At 41.2% G+C, this 19,273-nt stretch overlaps 2 protein-coding genes across 4 annotated transcripts in view; one reads left to right on the top strand and one right to left on the bottom strand.

Annotated features, from left to right (window-relative positions):
- Positions 1-19,273, top strand: part of CASP7 (caspase 7) — a 101,221-nt gene that overhangs the window by 342 nt on the left and 81,606 nt on the right. For both annotated transcript variants that reach the window (XM_038758143.1, XM_038758145.1), the window contains exons 2-5: positions 7,295-7,334; positions 8,702-8,774; positions 10,262-10,353; positions 14,832-15,070. In XM_038758143.1, the coding sequence (XP_038614071.1) occupies positions 15,062-15,070 (9 nt within the window). In that variant the 5' untranslated portion in view covers positions 7,295-7,334; positions 8,702-8,774; positions 10,262-10,353; positions 14,832-15,061. The remainder of the gene's footprint in view (positions 1-7,294; positions 7,335-8,701; positions 8,775-10,261; positions 10,354-14,831; positions 15,071-19,273) is intronic.
- LOC119938341 (nebulin related anchoring protein) overlaps positions 1-19,273 on the bottom strand; it is a 66,333-nt gene that overhangs the window by 3,719 nt on the left and 43,341 nt on the right. For both annotated transcript variants that reach the window (XM_038758136.1, XM_038758137.1), the window contains 9 exons: positions 18,978-19,082; positions 15,703-15,801; positions 13,417-13,521; positions 12,968-13,075; positions 11,533-11,844; positions 8,438-8,542; positions 7,496-7,594; positions 6,316-6,420; positions 193-300 (listed from right to left, as the gene is read on the bottom strand). In XM_038758136.1, coding sequence (XP_038614064.1) covers positions 193-300; positions 6,316-6,420; positions 7,496-7,594; positions 8,438-8,542; positions 11,533-11,844; positions 12,968-13,075; positions 13,417-13,521; positions 15,703-15,801; positions 18,978-19,082 — 1,146 coding nt within the window. The remainder of the gene's footprint in view (positions 1-192; positions 301-6,315; positions 6,421-7,495; positions 7,595-8,437; positions 8,543-11,532; positions 11,845-12,967; positions 13,076-13,416; positions 13,522-15,702; positions 15,802-18,977; positions 19,083-19,273) is intronic.

The raw sequence follows: 19,273 nt of genomic DNA, 5'->3' as shown, positions 1-19,273 counted from the left end.
GAGCACTGTACTAAGCACTTGGGAAGTACAAGTTGGCAACATATAGAGATGGTCCCTACCCAACAGTGGGCTCACAGTCTAGAAGGGGGAGACAGAGAACAAAACAAAACATATTAACAAAATAAAATAAATAGAATATGTACAAGTAAAATAAATAAATAAATAAATAGAGTAATAAGGAACATTTCTTACATCACTGGCAATCTCTCTGGAGGCCTTGGCAGTCTGGAAAGGGATGGCATCCAATCTAAAATCATAGCCAGCTGCTCTCATCTGTTCCCAGGAGGTTTTATACATTTTCTAGATTAAAAGACAAAAAAATCAAGGTAGGTTAGAGGAAGGACAGGAGAAGACAGAGACACAGGAGAGGCAAGGAGACAGAGGAAGACAGAGTGACATCCAGGAATACTTGAACCAGCCACAATCTCATTCAGAGGCACATCATGATAGTTATGATGATGTTGTTAATGGACACTCCCATTAGGAATGGCAGATCCTATCCATAAACTGTACACTTTTAGGTGCACTATTATCAAATATAGGCGGGGTTAGAGCATAATGTGAGATACACATGGAGGTTTTAGGTTTTTTTTTTTTTACATAGGACCCATTTATAGCTGAAGTGACCTCACCATAGAGCCAATGGAAGTTACTGAAGCCTTCTTTGGCCCCATTAGCCAGCTATTTTGTAGGATTCCAATAGGCCTGTTCAACTCATGTAATATCCTAACTGAACTGTCAGTCAGAACTTTCACCATTTTATTTTTTATGGTGTTTGTTAAGCACTTACTACGGGCCCAGCATTGTACTAAACACTACTAATCAGTAGATACAAGCTAATTAGGTTGGGCACAGTCCCTGTCCCATATAGGGTTCATAGTCATAATCCCCATTTTACAGATGAGGTGACTGAGGCCCAGAGACGGTAAACCACTTGCCCAAGGTCACCCAGCAGACAAGTGGCAGAGCAGGGATTAGACCCTAAGTCCTTCTGACTCCCAGGCCCATGCTCTATCTGCTTAGTCACACTGCTTCTCATTGATGGCAAGACCCCAAAAGGGTATGCCCCTACTTGTAGAACTGGTCTTGAATTCAGGTTTCCAGATTCCCAGAGCCCTGCTTGAAATCAAGGGTGCTTGCACACCTTACTGAAAAAGATGTTCTCTGTTCAGGTGGACCTGAACAGCAGCAGTGACAGGAGAGGAGAAATGAAACAGAAGCTGCAGTCACTGCTGTCACTTCCGTTGCTCTGGTGACCTGAAATCCCAGCCTAGATCTCAGAGGAGCAGACACCAGAGCAGTGACATGGGGTTTCATCTATTTCCTTCCTTTGCTCTTTCTATTCCAACCCACAGTGGGTTCCCTCTCACTTCAGATTGCCTAGTGACTGAGTGGAAAATCTCTCTTGATAATGGCAGCAACACCCTAGCTGGTTTATGTTTTGCAGTTGTTACCTCAGTTTCTTCCAGGCTGAGGAGGTCTTTGTAGGAAAGTATATCAGCCTCTATGAGTGTGTGTGTTTGTGTGCGGCTATGATGCTCCATTCTAGCTAGGCAGGAGAAAATCATTAACCCGCCTCCACTTTCCCCCACAACATAGTCCATCCAGCTCCAGAAAGAATTTGGGCTTCAGTCTCAGGGATACCAAGAGGAAAGGAGGAGAAAAATAATGAGGGTCCTTCAGGGTCATTTTGGCTACAGTCCCACTATCACAGCAACGGCAGCAACGAGGCTCCCATCCTCTCAACCAATAGTCATCTGGGGCTAAGTCTGAGCCAATCAGAAAGCTTAGAGGTTATAATCCAGATGGCAACTCTGTGTGGGTAGACCTATGCATGCATGTAGATATAAATAAGTCATATATATATATTAGTCTAATATATATATATTAGAGGTAGCCCTTTTGCAATCAGTATTTCACTCTGAGAAAATCATTTATAATTGCTTTTTTCCAAAGCTTTACAGTCAGTTTCGGGGTTCAACAAGCTTTCCTTGAAACAAAACAATGAAAATTTCTCACATCTACAAGCAGCATTAAGAACAGTAGTTCTTTAATATTTGCCCGGGATGCTTTGGGTTTATGTTAAAGTAGTTGAGCAAGCAACATCAATATTGCATCAATAATAGCCCCCTTCTGCCTTTTGATGCATCCACTTGCAGTGCCTAGGGTTTTGTGGCATCAGAATTTCAGAACCAGGAGTTTCAAGGCCTGTTTCTTCAAGCATTTCAAAGATTTTTGTCTTAATGTGTGTTTTCATTAACTTATCTGGCTTCCTTTAATATATTCAGCCCAGCTTTGATGGCATACAGAGAGTATCATCATTCTGAGGTGCCCTAAAACTGGGGCAAGTGCAGATATCTGATTATGAGCTTCATTTGAATTTCATTTACTGTCAAATATGAATTTACTGTCAATATCAAATCCCTTTTATACAAGGGATGAAAATAGGTCCCTTGTATAAAATAACTTCCTGAAACAGGTTCCCCTTCAATTACTCCCATTAAAAATAGTAAAATCACCCAGTGTGTTCTATGCAGGTGGACCACCACACAACCAATACCAGTATAAAAAACTTAAAGTTCACTTATCTAATTGCTTCTTTTTCAAAATAGGGGAATTGAAAGGTGTCAATTAAGATTCTGGAATATAAAGCTCTGTAGGGTTTTTTATGGCATTTAATAAGTGCTTATTATGTGCAAAGCACTGTTCTAAGCGCTGGGGAGGTTACAAGGTTATCAGGTTGTCCCACGGGGGGCTCACAGTCTTCATCCCCATTTTACAGATGAGGTAACTGAGGCACAGAGAATAGAAGTGGCTTGTCCAAAGTCACACAGCTGACAATTGGTGGTGCAGGGATTTGAACCCATGACCTCTGACTCCAAAGCCTGTGCTCTTTCCACTGAGCCATGCTGCTTCTATTGATAGCAAGAACAAAGGAGAATGGGTTGAGATACATCAGCATCTACCTGTCTATATGTATATATGTTCGTACATATTTATTACTCTATTTATTTATCTTGTACATATCTATTCTATTTTATTTTGTTAATATGTTTGGCTTTGTTCTCTATCTCCCCCTTCTAGACTGTGAGACCACTGTTGGGTAGGGACCGTCACTATATGTTGCCAACTTGTACTTCCCAAGCGCTTAGTACAGTGCTCTGCACACAGTAAGTGCTCAATAAATATGATTGATTGATTGATTGATCTAGAGAAGCACCGTGGTTTAGTGGATTGAGTGCAGCCCTGGGAGTCAGAGGGACCTGGGTTCTAATCCCAGCTTCACCACTTGTCTGTTGTGTGACCTTGGGCAAATCACCTAACCTCTCTGTGCTTCTGTTACTTCCCCATCTGTAAAATGGAGATTTAAGGCTGTGACCAACCTGATTAGCTTGTATCTACCCCAGCTCTTAGGATAGTGCCTGACACATAAGTAAGTGCTGCACAAATACCATGAAAAAAATTGGAGCCTAGCCTGTTGCTCAGTTATGCTGTGAACTGGAACAGATCACTTATCCTCTCCTTAGATAATAATAATAATGATGTCAATTTTGCCATCTGTCTTTTGTGTTGAATGTTGTTTCTTATAGAGGAGCCATGAGAATTAATGAGTCACGGTGCATTGCAGAAGATATAAAGCATTCTTATCCCTAAATATTGTTTAGTTACTCCGAATCAAAAGGGCAAGAGGGCTCACTTGGTCCAGGGCTGTTGATGGCTGCTGATTGAGATGAGGTTCTCTGTAATGGGAACACCCCACCCTTGGAATCAGGTCTGAGATTTCCTACATACTTCTGCCCCGGGCTTTCCTGAACAGATTTGTACAGGAGCCCAGCCAGCTGCCCAGTAAGGTGAATGCATGAAAGGGAATGCCACATTCTGAAGCTAAGTGTGTCCCAACAGTTCAAGCAATGGTATTTACTGAACACTTATGTGCAGAGCACTGTGTACAAAAGAACTCAAGTCATTCACTCTCCTATCCTGGCTCCCCCGAGTCGTACTGCAACAGGGAGTGTATTTTGCTACAATTACACCATTCAAGCAAGCACACTAAACCTATAAGTGGTGGGGGCTTGGGAGAGAGAGTGAGGTAACACACAGGAAACTGTAGTCCACTTTATCACTAAAAGAGAACCTATGTAAAGTGATGTAGAGAAGCAGCATGGCTCAGTGAAAAGAGCGCGGAATTGGGAGTCAGAGGTCATGCATTCGAATCCCAGCTCCTCCACTTGTCAGCTGTGTGACCTTGGGTAAGCCACTTAACTTCTCTGGGCCTCAGTTACCTCATCTGTAAAATGGGGATTAAGACTACGAACCCCATGTGGGACAACCTGATCACCTTGTATTGCCCCAGTGCTTAGAACAGTGCTTTGCACATAGTAAGCACTTAACAAATACCATATTCATTATTATTATTATTATATTCATTTGAGCAAATCATTGTCTGTTGGTAAAAGTGGACTGACTAGGTCTCACTAGTGGTTCTAACCCACACCAGGTAAAGGGGTTGGGGTCATCCCAAAAGGCCAGAGCTCTAGTTTTACCTCTCAATCTCTGATCCAACCTAGCCTCTGGCTCACTAAACGATGTAAGCAGTATGATGAAACTCAGAAAATCTGGGGCATTGTTGGTCCAAGCTCCCGAGAACTCAGTACAGGTATCCACACCATTAGGCGCTCCGTTAATACTGCTGCTGATAATGATCGGTTGATCGACCGATGAAATTTACTGAGCACTGATAATGATGATGCTGATGACAAGGTGATGATGCTGATGAGGTGATAACGGCTGGTCCCAAATCTGAATGGGCAAGCTCAGGGTCCTATCACTCACCAGATAACTTTCTGTGTATGCTATTTGCTAAATCCTCATCATTTCCTGCCTGTTTTTTTTTTAATCTGTTGAGGCTTATGCTTTGCCACTGGGAGTCTTTATATTTCATAGGTCCTTTGATTCGGAACCCTGGGCGACCTTCTTCTTTATCACAGTGTGCACAGTTTTGTCCTCATCCTCACACATTAGAGTCATTTGATTTTTAGTTATTTCTGCTGCCTTACAAATATCAATGGCTTTCTTTGCCCAGCAAGGTCACCCTCCTTCAACAGTCTGCCATGTTCCGCACTTGATCCAATTGTATAGATTCCACACGCCCCCAAAAAAACCCACTCTTTCATAAGAGGTTCCCGAGTTCTCCATATCCGCATACTGAGGTGAGTAATTTCAGTTCAGTGACTCTGCTGATTGCTACCGGTCTCTTGGGAAGAAATGTTACTTTTATGATCCCGGCAGGCTGAAATTGCTTAAGTTTCTCCCACAAAGGACTGGCTATTTTACTTTGTTTTTCAAACCTTTCATGGAAAGTGAGTATTTAAGTAGCTGAGACTTCTCTCCTCATCTTGGGGTGACTAATGAGGCACATACTTTCTCTAGACATTTCAGGTGATTCTTCTACCCAAAGAGATCACCTGGCCTCCCCAGGCGCTTTTCTAAAATTATCCCTTTGGCTTCCATCAAAGCTTCAAGTGGTAATAATAACTCATATTTATAAAGCACAATTCACCACCAAGGATCCCACAGTGCCTTACAAATGGTACAAACTGATACACAAGCTAAACGTTTCACCAGCCTCTGAAAGACGACCACCTCGGAGGCAAAAAGTGGCATCTGTTCCACCACGTGTAGCTGCAGGATGACAGTGGGCAGGACAGGGACAGAACAATAGCTGAACCCTGGGTGGCCCACTGCAGCCAAATTTGCTCACATTTGGGCACTGTTATTCTGCTCACCCAGTTTTCCTTTTTCCATACCATCACAGCCTCTCAGGCCAAACTCACACCTATTTTCTTGGAGTCAGTAGCTTCAAATCCCACCTACTAATAACAAGATAACCTTTTGACGGACACTAAAAATGTCAGTCCTCTTTGATGGACTCTTAGGGAAAACAAAAGGAGTTGCTCCCACAAGGAGAGGAATTACAGCAACCAGACTTAGTGGCAACATTCTTTCCAAACGTAAATGGCTGCCTTTAAACTTGTCTGCTCTCCCAATTTTCAATGACTATTATCTGCCTGTAGCTTTTAAACACCGTGATTCAAAGTTAGCTCTTAAAATATCTGGAGAGGTCATCCTCTCCAGATGGAGAATAAATAAAATCAGTAATTCTGTGGTTTTCTGTTTCAATTCAGAAATGATCTTGGGTCCTGATTTTCTTTGGCTCTGTCTCAGCCATCATTTTCCTTTTAACAAGCAAACCCCAACTTTTCCCCAATGGAAAAAAAAATGCACACCACACAACATAAAGTAGCTTCCACTTACATCACTGAGATGAAGAGCATTCAGTCGAGCTCGAAGGAAATCAGGGTGGTCAGGCAGTAAAGTGTACCTGTGCCTCGATTCTGCATCCCCGGATCTGTATAAACGCTATAAAGTCACAAATATGCATGCAATAAATTAATTGCCAAGTGGCCAATTGTCATAGTGCTAAAATGGCTACACAGATACAAGAAGTCACATTGAGCATAGAGGCATATATAGATGGAGCTAATTGAAAAAGAATCCCATTAAATGGAATTGGTTGTACATTTCATTAAGACAATAAGTTTCTCAAAGGCATTGATTACATCTTTTACTTTTCTTGTTGGTTCTCCAAGTTTTTAGCATAGTGCTTGACCCCCTGTAGATACTTCATGAAAGCTGTGAAAAATGAAGATTCTAGATGTAGATGGTACAAGTAAGGTACATAAATAAAAACACAGATGTGTGCTAAAATTTTAATCTACTTTATGAAATAGATATGATTTACTAATTTGAATTGTTTCATAAGCATGGCCTAGAGGAAAGAGCATGGGTTTGGGGGTCAGAGGAACAGTGTTTTAATTCCAGCTCTGCTGCTTGTCTGCTGTGTGATCTTGGGCAAGTCACTTACTTTTTCTATGCCTCCATTTCCTCATTTATAAAATGGGAATTAAATCCTATTCCGTCCTACTTAGATGGAAAGCCCATGTGGGATAGGGACTGTGTCCATCTGATTATCTTGTATCTATCCCAGCACTTAATACAGTGCCTGCCAAGTACTAAGCGCTTAACAAGTACCATCATTATTAAGGAAAATACTTGAAGCCTCAAATTCCTATTCTTTTCCTTTTGTGGGCTCAACGTTTCAAATTTTGTTGTAGTAGTTATGCTTAGCAAGACCTGTATGTAGGTGGAAAGATTGATTACATCTATTCTTTGCACACATATTTAAAATCTCTTAATTTCAGGAATAATTTTCTCATTATCTCTTTCTACTCAGGTCAAACAAAAGAAAAGAAGATGATGATAGCAAAAGGAATGTAAGCTTTTTTCATTATGTTTCCAATTGAGTTGTTAGGTGTCTAACTCCACTGCTATCTTTTGAAAACTAAGTCATTAATAAACGAACTGATTCTACCATGTTACTGCTAGCTAGAACTGCCTAGTGAACAGTGAAGGTCATTTATAACATAAAACCTACATCATTGCACTGGATGTAGCTATTTTTGGCATGGACCATATCAGGTGAATCAACCACTGTGGTGAACTTGATACTGTCCGGCTTTTGGCGATATTTTGTCTGTAAATTAAAAAAAAATTGATATTAAATAGGTGACAGCAAATGTCGATCATTTACCTAAATGTGGTACTATAGAAGTGAAAAAATGAGAAAAATATGTTAGCAATATACATAGCAAGCCCAGGTTTTCCTGAATCATACCCAACTGACAAAGAGAAGTGGAGTTAACAATACCCAACATCTTAATCTCTTAGCCTCTTTCCCATTGCCCCCTCTCCAAAATACTCAGGTTGAGTCACCATTAATAGTGGCTTTTCCGAGGAGGTTTTTTGCTGAAGCTAGAGCAGAGCGATTTAGTACTCTAAAATGTGCAAGTCCTAAGACTGTGAGCCTCACAAAGGCAGGGATGTGTCTTAACTAGCATGCATCTACTCCAGAACTTAGTACAATGTTTGGCACAGACTAAGCATTGGATTAATATTACAATTGTAATAGTAGTATTACATATTATATATCATTATTCTAACCCTAGGACACTTTATCTCAGATGGCAAAATAGGGGTCCATTATTGATTCATCCCACTGACTCTCAGTAGCTTTAGACCTAATTTTGAACCCAGTTTTAAAAATGAAGAGATGAATGATTGTGTGATATTCCAATATGGGAGACCTTTATTGTAGGAGCCTTACTGTGGCAGGGGTGTTTGTTTTATTTAGATGAAGAAATATGCTGGAAACAAGTGGATTTGCAACTACTGAACCGTTCTTCAGTTCCAACCTGTATAAACAGTCTCCCGCATCAAAAAGAAATGCTAAGTTGCTTTCGTCAGTGTCATATAACGAGGCATCTTGATGGCAAACAATTCCTACAGATGTGCCAGGCCATGAAAGATTTATCAGTACCTCGCTGATGAGTTCTCCAGCCTTCTTTACATTTTCTATCTGCGGGGATCTCAGCGCCAGCCAACCCAACCCCTTCATGAAGTTCAGATCTGATTTGTAGCGTAACTGTAAAATGAAAATTGTTCACTTTTATCCATTTTACATCTCTAACTACGCAAGCTTTTAAAAAAGACTCCTTGATTTGTATTAACATTTCAACAGTTTTATTCTCCTTGCATATATCATATTGTCAAGTTAAACTATTTGTGTTTGTTGTTCCATCAGGAATTAAATAATGTATCATGCACAAGATACGACAAGAAGCCCACCAGTGAATTAGCATGATTCAAAGCAGAAGGTAATAACCTGTTTGTATGCACAGTGAATCATCCCTTAAGAAAACATAGCTGAGATGTGCTCAGACCAATATTTCAGTGCAAATCATTTTGTTCAAGTTCGAGAGCCTGTCTTTCACATTCAACATTTCTGCACTCTAGAGAATTGATAACCTAGTTTTAGACTCTAGACTGAAAACTATGAGTCCAACTTACAGTTGCTTAACTTTTCCCTGATACAGTTTTCACCCTCTGTCCACACATCTACCTAACCGAGATGGAGTCCTATTCACAAAAACACTGTCAACAGCTGTGAAGGAAAGAAAAAAGGCCTTATATCTAAATATAATGCCACTGTTTTGAAAAAGCTAGTGCTTAAGACTACCTTTTGCTTTGTACATAAATCAACATCTATTTTATGATTTATTTTAGGCTGCTCATTTCATTCTTCGGAAACTCGGTTAATCCTTCTGTTGAAGATGGATAACTGCCCGACAAGGACAAGATGCTTTTCCTTAAGCTTTGAAATGGTCACTTCAGAAATGCTGTGTTTTAATTTGCCCTTGTGTGTTTTGAATACGTATTCGGCCGTTCTGGTGAAAATGCTATTAAAATGCAAAGTATTATTATTCCTGCCAAATACTTTCTGAGCAATGCGGTCAAGATGACCTTGATCTTCCCAGGATGACTTACAATGTATGTAGTCATACCAAATGATTCTTTTCTCCTTATGGAAATTAGAGTTTTGTGTTAAAAAAAAGGACGCTTTAAGGCAATCACAATATTGGATCTAAACAAAATTGATGGCATCTCTTTAATTTAGATATAAGTGCTGCTGTAACACAAATGTCACTCCTGAAATCTGCCTCGCTGTATTTCTAGTTTTCTTTCATTTCAGGGTTCACAGCATTGTTCACAGTTAGCCATAAAGAGGGCTTTTTTTCTGATCTACTGTCTAGTGGCTAATGTCTCTGCGCAAATTCTGCTTTGCTATTAAACTGGTTAAAGAGACATCTAAGGTCTCCCTTAACTCAGGTTCGCAAGCGTGTTTCCAAGCCCCATGCTAGTAGCTTGCTTTTTATATTGGGATCTTTCGGTCTACACTAGCATTGCTTTCGCCTTCCACTCTGATAAAGAACAGAGAAAATTGGATAAATTTCTAAGTTAGAGAGAATAATCCAACAGGGATTCTTCACAGTCAGGCCTTGCTCCTTTCATAAAAGAGATGAAGTGTGGAGAGAGCTCTTTTAACTTGTCTTTTGTTGCTCTGAACAGTACGAATTCAGGTAAGTAAGAAAGCAAGATGCGTGCTCCCTAATGCTTTGATTGTGGCTCAGACCCTCTCAAAAATGAATTGTCTATTGATATTTCATCTCCCTGACCAGCTTCCACTATTCAGTCAGAACCTAACCACAACATACTGGCTTCAGACTTCACAATAAAAACTGGAAGGGGGAGAGGACGTATAAAGAATTAACTTCCTAAATATGGTCCTGATGTTCTATTCCAGGAACGGAAGCCACTTTCCTGCTTTTTGGCTAAAATCAGCTTTGCAGTGCATCTGAAAGCCACCCATGAGAACTCTACAGCATTTTTCCTAAGGTAAATGAGCCCTATTCTTCTGGGATGGTGACCCAAAAGCATTCACACTTATAATGGTAAGTGATGGCAGGAGTCCTCTAAGACCCCCACTTTTAAGGATGGTCTACCCTTTGCTGCACACACCACTTAGTTGAGAGACCCCCAGTTCCAGTGTCTCACACGATTGGTCAATAGGCCCCAAAGTAGTCTGTTTAAGGAGGACTCAGTTCCTCTTCAAAATCCCTTCTTCACTTCCCCTCAGATCTAAGCCTGGAGGCAGGCCCCACACCAAGTGACCTACCACTAGATAGGCAGGACCAGTCCTGCTGGGAGAGAATGATTTCCATTCCCCTTCTCTTGACATCAACAGGGATGTGTGCAATGTTCCTACTGCCCCTTTAGTGGGTGAGGTAGCGGGGTAGGGGAGAATTCTTAGGGGCAGAGGGAATGGGAGAAAAATTCTACTGAATTAGTAAACCTGCACTCAGTCACAAGTTTAGGCTCATGGAGCCCCAGAGCTGCTGCCCCTCTGAAGTGTGCAGCTGGAGTTGATAAGATTTAGAGAAGCTTAGACTCTTGTAGGCTTCACCTGGCTAAAAGAGGCCCTGCTGCTTGGAAGAGCAGTATGGCTCAGAGGAATTAAACACAAGCTGATTCATAGGCAGAATTGGAAAGGAGACACCCCTCGGTTGTGCCTCCTTAAAGAAACAATAAAGAGCCGTGTCCTTCCATCACCTTAACCCTGAGAACCAGATTTATTATTCATTAGAATGGGCCTCAAAATATCACCACTGGAATACTCACTCCCATATCCTTACATTATGCACATAATCTAGTGGGTCAAGATGCAACTTGCTACCCTTAGGCTTTAGGGAGTGTAAAGTGGAGATCTCTGTACACACAGAAGGGCAGTGGGCTGTCTCTATTGGAAATTGATAAACTGGACCTGAATTTTAATCCACTGCACATTCATTTGCAAGTTTTCCATTGTGCCAAGCCTATTGGCAATGAAGGATGGCTGTGCTAAGCGCTGCACATCAAACCGGAAACAACGATCCCTGTAATCTAAATTAGGCAGCATGCTCTCTCCCTTTCTCTCTCTCTCTCTCTCTCTCTCTCTCTCTCTCTCTCTCTCTCCCTCTCTCTCTCCTCAAAAGATTTTATAGTTTTTTTCCCCTTTTTCCAAAAAAGAAAATTCACCTCGCTCTGCAGGGCGTGCGCTTTCTTGGCCCAGTGCATCTTCAAGTCCTCTGGCAGCACTGTGAATTCATGGCACCTTGTCCTGTAGTCCCGCTCACTCGCTAAACCCTGGGCCTTCCTGGCCTGGACCAGGGTCACCATATCCAAGGGGAGGTGGAACTGAGCTCGGCCTCTCTGTGACTGCTCCGCGTAGCGCTGCTGGCTCTGCAGTTGGCCCACGAGCAGACAGTGTCTCATCCTGCAGTCACCTATGAGGCTTCCGGGGCCAATAAGCTTGCCTCTCTCCTTCACGAAATCATGCCTGTATTGGTACTTTAAATACATAAGACAGGGAAGCATTTCAGTTGCCTACTGGCATTCACTTTCCTAGATTGGTCATTATCTTACAAAACCATGTTCTTTTTTGAAGAGGGAATGGCTACTGGCAAATTAAAAAAAAAAACAAAGCAAGTTGGATGGTTAAGACACTTTGTTTCCTTGAGTCTGACAACATGAAGCAACGTGGCTTAGTGGATAGAGCACGGGCCTGGGAGTCAGATGGACCTAGGTTCCAATCCCGGCTCTGCCACATGTCTGCTGCATGAGCTTGGGCAAGTCACTTAACTTCTCTGGGCTTCGGTTACCTCATCTGCAAAATGGGGATTAAGAGTGTGAGCCCCATGTGGGACAGGGACAGTGCCCAACCTGATTATTTTGTATCTACCCCAGTGCTTAGAACAGAGCTTGGCACATGGTAAGTGCTTAACAAGAATCACAATTATTATTATTGACAACAATTTCAATTCCTTGTCTCCTACTGCTCCTGGTAGAAAACAAATGTCTGCAAAGCAGCAAATGGGAAAATTGTGCTTTCATCCTATCATACTGGCTAAACATTCTTCCACATCGATCAGCTGTTCCCTGAAAGTGTGCACTTCCCATAATTTGTCTGGGATTATGGTTCATAATCATATGGTTATGGTTCATATGGTTCAAAAGCACCCACAGGGTTCCCAAAGCACCACATTTATAACCCGAGTGCGTTGAGATACAGGTGACAAATGCAAATCACAAAAACTATATAGAAAGGAGGAGTAGAAATGTATTAAACTTTTATCACTGCTTCTATTGGGATATTTCTTACTGATTCTGGTTTGGAGCTAGAAGAGAAGTAGCTTCCCCAGGGATGGAGAACATTTCCTGGGCATCCAAGATTCCATATGAATCACAGGATCATTCCCCCCGGAAGACCTTTGACTACATTTGGCTTCTGATTAGTGGTGTGCCTTTTCCCTCATACAAAGACTCTCATTCATAAGTAATATATTCTGCAAGTGACACTCTTGTCTCACATGGTTATGGATTTGCTTTAATTCGGTAAAATCTGCCTGAGACATTGTTTTACATGAAGTGAACAGGAATTAGGTAAGATGGAAGGTCATATCATTCAACTCACATCACTGGAGATATCTCCGGAGGCCTTGGCAGTCTGGAAAGGGATCGCTTCCATTGTCAGCTTGTAGCCTTGAGCACGCAGATTATGCCAAGACTCCTTGTATTTTGCCTAAAGTCGGAGCACATGTAGATTTCTCTTTTTCTCTTTTAAATACATGAATCGATGAACAAAGAAGCCCCCTTCATTTGTAGTACAGTGTTAGTGAATCAATTTCTGACATCCAGAAGCTTTTCAGTATGTGAAGAAAATCTCATTAGTGTGCCTATTGAAACTCAGCCTGACACATACTCAACACATTTCATGTAGATATGTCTAATGTGGGCACCTAAAAATACCTCATTTAAAAGGCCCCTGTGATATTCCCGAAGGTCAATATACAGTAGTGTGAAAGACTCAGAAGTTAAAATGTTTGACTCCCAGTTAAACTTCAGCCAAAGAGAAATACTTACATCGCTCAGATAGGCCGCATTCATTCTTGCTCTGGCAAACTCAGGGAAACCTAGCTGCATCGTATACTGGTGCTTCGACTCCTCCCCCGCTGCTTTATACAGGCGCTGGGGAAGAGAATCAGGAAAGCAAACTCTGTGAATTTCACATTTAAAAGAATGAATGCACATACTCGGGGCAATGTTCAAAAAGGTTAAAATTTATTACTAATATTTCTCCAGGGAATAGTAAAAAATAAGATTTCAGCCTTTGAGGCAAGGAACGGGATCATTTTTCTTTCAATAGGAAGGAAATGTAGTGGTAAATAAACTTGACCTCAAACTGTCAAATAAAGAAGTCTTAGTTTCCAACACTGAGGTCATCCGAAGGGCAGATAGGCAGGTTGGCCCAAGCCAAACCCTGTGCTTGCAGAAGGTCTGATGCCTCCACCAGCTTCCCTGCTTTGGCACCGCAGTTGCCCTTCTCATGGAGAAAATCGCAGTGGCAACCTGAGCCCCCATTCCACCGGACAACACTCACTTGCAAGCAACAGCCCAACTCATGAAAGCCCTGGCAGAGACTCAGAGTCTCGTGTTTATGCTGACGTCACATGGCCCCTCATTTCTCCATTAGACGGTAAGTTCAGTGAGGGCAGGGACTGTGCCTTCTACTTTTATTGCATGCAGCTGAGAGCTTAGTACATTGCCCTATCTTCAAGTGGTGTTCAATAAATACTGATGACTGACGGTCCCAAATGTTTCTGGACTACACAGTCCTAGAAACTTATAAATGCTTAATAAATACAGATACTACTACTACTGCCACTACCATTATTACTATTAACCCCAGCTGCTATACTTTAGGAGGAGAGAGATGGGATAGTTTAAAGCCCAGGGAGGAAAAGGGCAGATAGCAATCACAGCCCAATAGCCCAGAACAAGGAGCAGCTGGTATTGCTTGTAGTTGAGACTAGTGTCAGCCTAGCAGCCAGGACAACCACAGCTATTGGAGAAGTCACGGTTATCCCAGGGGTCATGGTGGCCAGGGTGGGGATAGAGACAGCCGCTCGAGCTTTAATTTTTACTCTTCCTAATGCTGCCACTCCATTTCTTAGGCTCCTTGGAGGTTGAGTCAACCCATCATCCTCCCTTAGCTCGTAGTTTCATGCAACCGTCAGAGGTTCTGTGTAAATAAGAATTCCCTGTTCGAGCAATCTCTTTTGCTATAATGTTCTTAAATTTTAATGCTGGTGAAGTACCCATGACTGCTCCCCTGTGTTGGCTTCTGTCCCACCAAGGCGGTAGTCTATTGGGCTTTGATGGTTCTCCGCATCCCCATATCTACCCCCTTCCCCTTGTGGTTGAAACTACCCCATCTCTCTCTTCCTGAAGTATACTCTTTCAATGTTACGTCTTATAACATTTTCTCACTTTGCTAGAATGCTTCTAGCCTCCATTCCTAATGTGTTCAGTGGAGCAGTTAATGGCAATGCTTCTGGGCTGGCAGGAAGTAACAGAGGAGATAAAGACTTTAACCATGACAGTGGTGGAAGCTGTCAATTTAGGACTGGGCTGTCGGAAGAGCCAAGTCACCATACCCAAAGACCCCGAGCAGACAGACAACAGCAACTCCTGGGTCGACTCAGTGAAGGCATGAAGAAGGCTACACATGGGCCAGGTTGGTTGTTATTTTTAGTGCTTTTCACTTCATATTGAACCTACTAATAGTGTTAATCAGGGACTCCTTGCTTATGACTTAGATACCACCACTCATTTATTAATCTATTTTTCTTTCCATACTCCTGCTACTACAATTATAGCTTTTTCTCTCCTACTCCCATTATCTGTAAAGGATTTGGGTTCTCCTGTCTTCCATTAGGTTGAAAGCTCCCTGAGACCAGAAACTGTGTCTTTTGCTATTATTGTACTCATTCTAGCAACTAGTATACTGCTTTGTATACCTAGTTGATCAACAAACAAATGATTGATTCCTGCCTCTGCTGGAGATCAACAGGAAGCAGAACAGTAGTAGCAGGGGCAGGGTAAGAATAGAACTGCTGTCATCGTCACCACAGTCGTCACGGCCACTGGGAAAAGGGTCATTTTCCCAGGACATAAAAAGGAACTATGCACTTGCTGTTTTATGTTTCAGCTCAATACTTGGGTTTGCACTAGCAACAAATCCAGGAAACTGGTGATTCCATTTTCTTTTGGTAAAACAAGGAGGTTGTGTTTCTTAGATGAGATTGTTTTCCACCCTGCACTTAGGTTTTATTTATCAACTTGCTGATTGATATGTAGAAATTTTACCTCATTAGTAATCTGATTGCAGAATTTTGCATGAAGCAGGCCAGGAGAATCCGTCACAGTTGTGTACTTGAATGACTGAGGCTGCTGACGATATTTACTCTTAATTCACCCCCAAAAAAGGAAAAAAAAAAGAATCAATGAGGTATCAGGTCATTAGAAGATTTTCCTTCTAGTTCCTTGAGTTCACTATTTATTTTGTTCTGACTCCTAACTGTATTAGTTTTAGAGATTCATTTGTTTTTCTTTATACTAGTTTTTCTCTTGTATTCATGAATTTGACTGTTTCAGGTTTGATCACTGTATGATAGGAGTGTAAAATGTATTCAAATACTTCCATGCATCAAAATTAGGTTTATTTTCACTCTTCACTAGTAAATAATATTTAAATAATTAAGTACATCATTTATTAACAACTTAAAATCTGCTAGACTCTACACACTCCCTATGGGTAGGAATCGTGTCTAGCAACTTTACTGTACTCTCCCAAGTGTTAGTACAGTGTCCTACACCCAGTAAGCACTCAGTAAATACAATTGATTGGAATGATTGATTACTAATGTGATAACTATTGAAAAAGATATCAGGTTATCAGATCTGATTCAGTTCCTGCCCCACATGGGGCTCACAATCTATCTTATCCCCATTTTACACATGAGGAAACTGAGGTTCAATTCAGTTGTGATTTGCCTAAGGTCTTGTGGTAGATCAGTGGCAGAGCTGGTGCTAGAAATCAGTTCCATGTTCTTTCCACTAAGCTACATTGCCTCTACCAAATATTTTTTACTATCCTTCATGCAAGTGAAGATTTACTACCAAGTTAAACGTAGAGGCCATCATGTTGGTGAAATGGTGTAATGAGAGAAGCACATAGCTTCATCCTACGATGGTTCAAATCCTATAATTTTAGGAATCCCTCAAATTCCCTGCTATTTCTTCTCAAATATATCAGATAAATAATAATAATAATGGCATTTATTAAGCACTTACTATGTGCAAAGCACTGTTCTAACCGCTGGGGAGGTTACAAGGTGATCAGGTTGTCTCAGGTAGGGTTCACAATCTTAATCCCTCCCTCACCTTTAAACTGCAAGCCCCATGTGGGACAAAAACTGTGTCTAACCTGTTATACAGAATCTAACCCTGCACTGTCCCTAGCAAATAATAATAATAATGATGATAATAATGGCTTTCATTAAGTGCTTGCTATGTGTGAAGCACTATTCTAAGCGCTGGGCGGGGGGGATACAAGGTGATCAGGTTGTCCCATATAGGGCTCACAGTCTTAATCCCCATTTTACAGATGAGGTAACTGAGGTTCAGAGAAGTTGACTTGCCCAAAGTCACACAGCTGACAAGTGGCAGAGCTGGTATTAGAACCCGTGACCTCTGACTCCCAAGCCCGTGCTCTTTCCACGGAGCCATGCTGTTTCTCTATTGTCATTATTATTGCTATTATTTAAAGGACATTTAACACATGCACATGGCTGTTCACTGAGTAAGTGGTACTTTGACTCTGTCACAGACTCCTTCCAAGATCCTACCGCTGATGTATTGTAATATCCCATGTACTTAGTACAGTGCTCTGCACATAGTAAGTGTTCAATAAATACCATTGGTTGATTGATTGATGACCTACTCACTTATTTAATTCTGAGGAAATAGATCCTAGAATTTTACCAGAAACATTTCCTAGACATTCAGGGTGTATTAGAAATTAATGATGTCACAGATTGCCGTGAAGCAACGTAGCCTAGTGAGAAGTAGCATGGCCTAATGGATAAAGAAGCAGCATGGCTCAGTGGAAAGAGCACGAGTTGGGAGTCAGAGGTCATGGGCTCTAATCCCGGCTCCTCCGCTTGTCAGCTGTGTGACTTTGGGCAAGTCACTTATCTGTGCCTCAGTTACCTCATCTGTAAAATGGGGATTAAGGCTGTGAGCCCCATGTGGGACAGCCTGATCACCTTGTATCCACCCCAGTGCTTTGCATATAGTAAGTGTTTAACAAATGCCATTATTATTAATCTTATTGTTATTATTACTATAAAGCACAGCCCTGGGAGCCAGAGGAGCTGGGTTCTAATCCCAGCTCTGTAATTTGTCTGCCATGTGACCTTGGGCAAGTCACTTAATTTCACTGGGCCTCAGTTTCCTCAATTGTAAAATGGAAATTCAATACCTATTCTCCCTCCTACTTGAGTGTGAGTCCCATGTGGGACAGGCCTGAACTGTACCTGGCCTGATTAACTTGTATCTACCCCAGTGCTTAGACCAGTGCTTGACACATAGTAAGTACTTAACAAATACCATTAAAAGAAAAAAAAAGATTAGAGCAGAGGGAAAATAAAACCGTCAATGTGGGTTTCATGTCAATCACTGAACCCCACCAAAAATAAATGTACCTGTTATTATTTTGGAAGGGGGATGTAGAGGACAGATATACCAAGTAAATATATTTTCTGACTACGTGGAAGATCATTTCTTTCAGTGAAAGAATCTAAAAGTAACCAATTTCCATTCAGGACTACACATTACAGGTGATTTCTTCAGAAACCAAAATTCTTGTTTACCTATGCACTTCTAATTTACTTTTAAGCAGAGAAAAATTTCTGATGCTTTGGCCTCTGAGAAATGAGTCTTGCTTTGCTTCAGTAAAGTACCTTCTAGATCTTTTAGAGGGCACTATTCATCTTTGGTTGAGAATACTTCTGCCAAATATCTATAATTCCACAATTCTGGCAAAACTGATGGATTACAACTTAGTTGAATATTAAAATGCAGAAAACACAGAAACCAGGGGCTATAAATGTATTAAGCAGTGGTTCACCCCAAGGATTAAAGAACTGAAGCCTTCAAAGCAGCCATGCCAATCAGGGAGAGAAATAAATTAAAGCAGTCCAAAAAGAAATCCAGTGAAAGGAAAGAAAATACAGTGATAAAATACAGGCAATATCTCCCCATAGCATCAGTTTTCTTTAGACCACTGGTAATCAACACAATCAGCTACATCCTACAGACCCCTGGTAATTATGGAAAGGCAAATGAATACTTCATGCACTGATTTTTTAAAAAAAAATAGATATGTACTGGTAGTTTCAAAACTATTTGCCAAACTGTCTTAAATAACACTGATACAAGAAACTATGCGCCATTAGTGAAACATCTGGCAAAATTTTCTTCCTAGTAAATGCATACAATTATTGATATTCCTGTCACACTGATGTGTGATTAATGATGTTAATCCCAACAGTAATAACACAATGAAAGTACTCTGTTACCTCACTGATGAGATCAGATGCTTTCTTCCTTCCTTCAATCTCCAGGGCACCTGGAATAATGCAGCCAACTCCTCTCATGAAGTTCAAGTCGGATCTGTATAAATTCTTTAGGAAAAAATAGCCACAGAAGTTAACATCAAGAAACAGAATCTTTAGTAAATCCGAATAAAGGACTATTAAATTCCACACTCTCTATGAAACAGAGAGACATCCAAAAATACAGTGTGCTTCACTTATTCTGACAGAATTAGCATCCCTATTTTCTGTGTTCCAGTGGCCTCTACTAGATACAGGCT

Source organism: Tachyglossus aculeatus, chromosome 16, assembly GCF_015852505.1.
Source record: "Tachyglossus aculeatus isolate mTacAcu1 chromosome 16, mTacAcu1.pri, whole genome shotgun sequence".
In the NCBI taxonomy this organism is placed as follows: domain Eukaryota; kingdom Metazoa; phylum Chordata; class Mammalia; order Monotremata; family Tachyglossidae; genus Tachyglossus; species Tachyglossus aculeatus.
Note: the sequence above shows the minus strand (reverse complement) of the source record. Positions and strands in the feature narration are given on the sequence as shown.